This window comes from Zea mays, chromosome 3, assembly GCF_902167145.1.
Source record: "Zea mays cultivar B73 chromosome 3, Zm-B73-REFERENCE-NAM-5.0, whole genome shotgun sequence".
NCBI lineage: Eukaryota > Viridiplantae > Streptophyta > Magnoliopsida > Poales > Poaceae > Zea > Zea mays.
The window spans coordinates 212192415-212199553 of record NC_050098.1 but is presented as its reverse complement, the minus strand read 5'-3'; the positions used below and the strand labels follow the sequence as shown (position 1 = coordinate 212199553).

General features: G+C 45.1%; 1 protein-coding gene across 1 annotated transcript; it reads left to right on the top strand.

Moving 5' to 3' along the window:
- The first annotated feature begins 5279 nt into the window (after positions 1–5279).
- Positions 5280–6836, top strand: LOC103651310 (two-component response regulator-like PRR1). The gene is made up of 2 exons (XM_008676932.3): positions 5280–6087; positions 6220–6836. Exons 1-2 carry the CDS (start codon positions 5656–5658, stop codon positions 6499–6501), a joined length of 714 nt encoding a protein of 237 aa, XP_008675154.1. The 5' UTR covers positions 5280–5655; the 3' UTR covers positions 6502–6836.
- The last annotated feature ends 303 nt before the right edge of the window (positions 6837–7139 follow it).

The following is a 7139-nucleotide window of genomic DNA, read 5'->3' as shown; positions in this document are numbered from 1 at the left end:
CACTCGACAAAGAAGGCTTTGCTGATGCACTGTTTGCCGAGCCTTCTTTGCCGAGTGTCACACTCGGCAAAGCCTTTGCCGAGTGGTTTTCAGGCTTTGCCGAGTGCTTCAGGCACTCGACAAAGCACTCGATTCCGGTAGTGGTTGCTACGATAACAAAACGGAGTCTTTGCTTGGTTGTAACTTGTAACGTTTACTATTCGTTGGTCTTAATATACGCTCTGCAGTGAGCATGTTTTTATGTCACTACATATGTTTCCTATGTTCCCCTATTTTTATTTTGTGCTTGATTTTGTCGATTTGTTTCCTTAAATTTCACAGCACTCCAAAAGTTTTTCTATACAAAATTCACATAATTGTGGGAAAATATTTCAATTATAACAATTGTTGTGGTTTCGTTAACTGGGGACACAGTAATTTTGTGTTCGATGGGGGAGGCTAGCGTGGAGCCACTCCTAATAGTGAATCATGATGACTGAAACATAGGGTTTATACTAGTTAAGGCTAGTACACTAGTACAGTGTAGTGCTGATCGTAGTATTCACTAAGGAACCTGTTACAACAGGTGCAACTGTGTAAGCATTCGAATGAGGGAGTAGACAACTCTAGTTGAATGCTCCTGCCTTTGTCTGGTTTAGCCCTTTCCTTTAATAGTTTAAAGGGGGCGACCTATTGTCTACGGTGGTACGACTGATGTTGTCTTCTGGTGGCCGTACACCCGGTATGGCAAATCGCTCCATCTACCCGGTATTCGAGTCACTGTAGCCAGTGGCGGACGCAAGACGAAACTCTAGGTGAGGCCAATCCGCAATGGAGAAATCACAAAAAATACTAAACTATAAGTAGTTTCTTGGTAATAGTATGAAAATTAAGTTGTAATATTATGACTATTATAAAATAATGTGGATATCGAAAATCCTTTTAGCAACACCAAATCATCGATAGAAAATCCAATCTACAATTAGAAGAAAAAAGTATTAGGTAAGCATCAATGCAAGTAAAAGAACAAAACTATATAGAAAAAACATCGAAAACACCATTAAACTGTCAATCTTGTGGTTGTGGCAGCTTGCATTCTAGTGCGAGGCCGTGGTCGAGTGGAGGCAGACCAGCCATGACGGGCTATCGGCTAGACGATAGGCTGGCGGCAATGGCAGGCGAGCCGCAAGCTAGAGACGTGTTCCTGACGGCTGGCGATGACAATTGGGTGGGCGGTTGGGTGGTAGGCCAACGATGATGAACTAGCTGTTGGACGCCGATTGGGCAGCGGACACAACGCTAGGACAAGCGCTAAGGCTGGTGGCAGTGCGGGCGGCAGTGCGGGCGAGAAGAGGCCGCTGCCGCGCGAGAGGCGGGCGAGAGGCCGGCGTCGGGCGATGGCGCTCGCGCCCGGCGAGAGCGGGCGGTATCGCCTCACTCTCGCCCGCGCTGGAGCGCCCGCCCGGGCGAGAGGCGGACGAGAGGGAGGCGAGGCACTGGCGGGGCGAGAGCGCGGGCGAGAGCGACGTGGCGCGATCTGATTGGTCCACGTGTCGCGATCTGATTGGTCCACGTGTGCTAGCCGTTGCAACTAGCCGTTTTTGACCGTTTGGAGTCCAAAAAATTCGAAAAAATTGCAAAAAATCACAAATTTCATCCCCGATCCTCTATGTCGCGATCTAATTGGTCCACTTTGTAATTTTTAATTCAATAAAAAATATTATGTTGTGTGTTTTCTGAGCGTTGAAATAAATCCGCGTGAATTACTTAATTCTGAAATAGAAAAGCTGACGTGGCTATAGCCTGAGGCTGTAGACTGCTGCAGCCTGTGCACTGGAGCAGCAGGGGCGAGAGTGGAGGCGAGAGCTGACGTGGCAGGGGCGAGAGGGAGGCTGTGCACTGGACTCAGCCTAAGAGGGGGTTGGATGCTAGAGACGTGCGGTTGATGTCTTTCTCATTCTTTGTTTTAGTCGACATAGGTCGTGGCCTAGGACGATGGGCTAGATCTTGTGGGTTAGTCGATGGTATGATGTGGTACACTCGGTGTTTATCTAATTTGGTCTCATATACCTTATATTTTTTATTTTATAGTATATACAAAAGGTAGGTATAAAAAGTTCCAAAAATTGAGGTGGGGCCATGGCCCACCTTGCCCACATTGTGGATCCACCCTTGACTGTAGCGACGTTGGTGTTGAGTTTTCCTATAGCAATGTTTGTCGAGACCCACGTGTTGAAGTCGGGGGGGGGGGGGGGGGGAGGGGGGCACCGAGGGCCTTACACGACGACGCCCCGTCCTGTTGTAAGAAACTATCTATCGTTCCACCGACGTGCTATAGCGTCATTCAAGACGACACATGAGTGGCGATGTGCCCTACCATGGCTGGCATTAGGCAACAATGTCTGCCTTGTTTGTTAGTAAGTCGGGTACAAGCGTGCTCCTGACGCATGTGTGTCAGGAGGTCACATATTTTGTGTTTCTCCGCCTCACATAGTTGCTCGGTAGGACCTAGTCGTCCGGTGCGCCTCACAGAGTTGCTCGATAGGACCTGGTCGTTCAGTCTGCCTTGCTGAGTTGCTCGACGGGACGTGATCGTCCGGTCCACCTCGTAGAGTTGCTTAACGGGACCGAGTCAGTTTAGGTGGGCCGCCAAAAGATATGGGCTTACTTTGGGTACCTCATTCTTGGTACCCATCATCCCTTTTATAGTTCAAAGGGGGCTCTTTACATAGGGACTCATCGACCGTGGGCGCGGTCTATTGTCTACGATGATTCGGCTGATGTTGTCTTCTGGTGGTCGTACGCCCTTTTCTAAAAATTTATTGAACATATTTCTAAAAATTCATTGATCTCATTGCTAATTGAAAATATTTTCTGTTTCATTGAACATATAATAAACAAATATCCAACTCTTCATTGTTTCCTAGAAAATTTGAAGGAATTTGAAAATATTAGTTCAGGAGCAATGGAAAGTTGCTTTTTTGGACAAATGATCATCACCCTAGGTTTTGTAATTCATTTTAGAAATTCAAAGGAGAGCTAGGAGACATCTTTTTTTGTTATTGTAAACATATTTAGTTCATATGATATTCACTTAAATCTTAGTTATTATCGTTGCAAGAGCACAAGCTCAAAACCTATCCATCTAGTGAAAATATAATCCCATTCAACACAAAGTTTCATCGACTCAATAGAAGTTGCAACCTAAATCTCAACAGAGAGTCAGAGACTACATTTTTTTTAAATAAACATCTTATTTTGTAGGATCATATGATGTTAGAATATAGTCAATTACAGAGGATGCCTTCTTTAAAGGGTAAGCTGCTGTATATGTTTCTTGTTTTCTCCTTTCTTTTTGGTATCGTATCAATATAGTTTCTATGATAGTATGAACTACTAACAATTTTTTTTTGTTAAATAAAGATGATGTATTGGAAGTAAACAGAAGTACAGAGAAAGTACACCGTTTGCGTTGTTGTTGCTTTTGAAAAAAAACATTTGTTTCCTGATTTTGGAAGCAGTATTTAGTTGAGGGTGTTACATTATTGGGAGAGGTACAACAGCTTAATCCTACTATAATTGCCAAAACATTCCTCTCTAACTAGTTAGATTTTAGATTTTACAGCGTGATCACATCGACCATAAACGAGTCATGATTCGAGTGAATTTGATGTAAAAAGGTTCTAGAAACCACAATCGTGAGAAATGGTCATACCCCACAGTTGCACCTGGAGGAAAGAGATGTGGGGGCAGAAGCAGAATCTTTTCTCCATTATTCTCCATATCATGCATGATGATCCGACCAGAATGACAGGTCTTATCAGTCTTCATCTCTGCGGCTTCCTTCAGCTGAAGCTCTTATGATATTGGAAAATCTTTCACCTGTGTGGTCTCGTTCAGCTAAAGCTTATGACATTTGAAATGAACGACTGATTATATATTCATATAACTTCACGTTGCATACGAATAGTGATTTACGATTTGCATTAAGCATCATATTGGAGTTGATCTATAGGAGGTTATCAACTTTATACTTGGATACTAATTATGTTCATAATTATGAGTATATATGTAGCCCGTCAATAATTTTTTTTCACACACATCAACTGAACAATCATTGCAAGGGCACTCACAGGCTAGCTATAGTGGTGTGACTATTTTTATAGTTGACCTAGCTAGTAGAAGGGGGGAAAAAAGAGGAAAAATCTAGAACTGTGCGCTACCCCTATTAGTCCCACTTGTTTTCATTATCTTACATGAATGACTCATTGGTGCCTTGCTTGACAAAGGGCCGCGCGTTGGCTCATGAAAATACGAGTTTTTTTCTCCTTCTTTCCATGCACCGAAGTGACAATTGTTTTAACTTGTGTGGCTGCTATGTGCTATCCTGAAACTGACGCAGGTTGCGTGTAAAAAAAGGGAAGTCGATCGTAAGAACTGTGGTGAAGCAATTTGGCGCATATCAAATGCTAATAGATGTATATGCAGCATGCATGGTGGCCTTTGACTTTATCTTGTCGGTTGGCTAAGGCCACTTGAAGTCGTCGGGGGGGCATGAGGCTATACTCTATAGGTCAACGTGATAGACGACTCGTGAGTGGGCTCCTGTAGGGATCGGATTCATGGGAGCTGGTTGTGGCCACAAAATGGGCATGGAGTGCAGTGATTGGTCTGAAGGACACTCCAGTGGTGTTACCAACAACCAATTGCCTAACTGAAAACAGCGTTAGTCGTTGTGGGTCTATAGCAGCAAACTTGTGTCCAACAGTCGCCCGAAACAAAAGACTGCTTCTCTAGCTAGTGGGGGCTTTGGTCCCTGCTGTAGGCTGCACTGTTCAAAGGGGGGTATCATGTCAATTCTTCCTCCCCCACTAAAAGTCCTGGGAGATGTCACCTCTGATTGATTACGGGAGCTTATCATAGGAGGTAGTGCGCCGGCCGGCCGGGACAGAGTCTTGTCAAGGGGCTTCTTATGCGTTTAATCGTGATCATCATTTGGTGTGAGCTTCCTTTGCATGATGGTCATTCCAAATCTAGATGTCAATAAGGAACTAACGGCTAGTCATGATCTATTCTAGTGGTACTGTGCTATAGTGGTAGGTCCGTTTCCCTTTGTTGCCAGTTGCAGGCTGATCAGCATACGTACATGTGTGTCCTGGTGTACAACAGCACAAGGCAGGCATATATATGGCTAGGAGGATCGTCTAAGGATCGATATCGGGAAAAGGCGGTGTCTAGATATCGGCAACTTGCTCATGTATGTCTCCTTGAATCGTGGGCACTATTGTCCTTGGTCGATTGCGATCGATTTCCAGCTTTGGTGTTGCTCTGTGCTGTGTTGACAATCCAAGGAGCGACTGTCCTTCATTGTCAGAATGCGTACATGGATCGTGGTTTTGGTGCCTGCTGCATATTGACCCAATTCCTTAGCTTGGTGGGCATAACATGGAGAATTCCTGCCTGCCTGCATTGTGAGATTGTGCAGTGGTGTGCTCCTCAGTGTATGCGCACCAGCTTGGTTTGTTAGGTTGTGGCAGCAGCTAAGTACCTAGCAGTGGACGCATGCAATATAATGCGCCCACCCCACACGTATTTTGCAGCGCTGGTCTCTCTCCTCCTGCGTGTGTTTGTTGAAGTGGTCTGTCATACGCTCTCTGTATTATATATATAACGCAGATGATCACCCGACCCGGCCCATCAAGCCTGCTTGTACTCACTACACACTACTACATACGTCTAGCAGCTGCGAGCATGTATCAGTATCACCATCAGCCGGGCACCTCTTCTTGTTATGGTGAGGTTACAGGCGGTGGTGGCGATGCCATCCTTCCTTCTCCAGCTCGACCGGACGCCATGCTTGCCGACGGAGGAGCAGCATTCTTGCAATCGCCATTGCCATTGCCGCCGTCGAGCTACATGCTACCACCACACTGCCCCTCTCCTCTGCTTGTTCCTCCACCTCCAGTACCCATGTCCATGTGGCAGTCGGACGAGCAGCAAATTACCAGGGTGGCGGCGCCAGTAAGGTACAGCGCGGAGGAGCGGCGGGAGCGCATCGACAAGTACAGGAGCAAGCGCAACCAGCGCAACTTCCAAAAGAAGATCACGGTGAGCTCATCTGCCCTAGCTGCCATGCCATGCACCTTCCAGTTCTTCGTTCTTTCCTGCAACTGCAGTACATGCATACTCTAATCTCTACTGTACCATGTTTGTACTCCATATATGTATGTATATATGCAGTATGCTTGCAGGAAGACGCTCGCCGACAGTCGGCCCAGGGTGAAGGGCCGCTTCGCTCGCAACGCCGGCGACTACACCGATGCAGATGCTGCAGTCGACCATGTCGGCCAACCAGCTGAAATCGAGGTGCCATCACCAGCCTCGCCCGAGTGGTGGCCGCCAGCAGTTCAGCTTCAAGACTTGCCTGCCGGCATCGACCCAGCAGACGAAGAGATGCTGGCCGCCTACCTTGGCGTCTCCTCCATCACTATAGATGATCACCAGTATAGCTGCCAGCCGTAGACACATAAAAGATAGATAGATGATGCACGATAAGTCATTCCATACTCCATAGTGAGTGATCATCACCTTCTCTTTCTCTCTCTATATTAGTATTATTTGTCACCTAGGATGATAAATTAATGGTCCATTGTTTGGACTCGACTGAATACATTAGATCAAATCAGTTTGTGCTTAGACGAGCACGTCCTAGACCTGACAAAAACGGGTCTGATATACTTTTGCGACACCCAACCCGTTATAAAATGTCTTAGCTATGAACACTGTATTGGCAAGAATGACTCAGATACAATATATGATGTCTTAAATAATGTGAGTTAGAGGGAATGATTTAAATTCAACCCTACAATGGCAGGAATGACTTAGATGCAACATATAATGTCTTAAATACTGTGAGTTAGAAGAAATGGCATAGATTCAATCCTACAATGCATGAATGACTTTGATAAAGTATAAAAATATCTTAAAAACTGTGAGTTGGATTTTTTTAAACTTAGATTCAATTTTGCAATTGGAGAAATAACTTAGATACAAATAAAATAACTTAAATATTATGAGTTGGAAGGAATGAGTTAGACGCAACTCTGAATTAGAAGGAATGACTTAGAAAAAGTGGAATGATTTAATTGTAAAGGGTATAC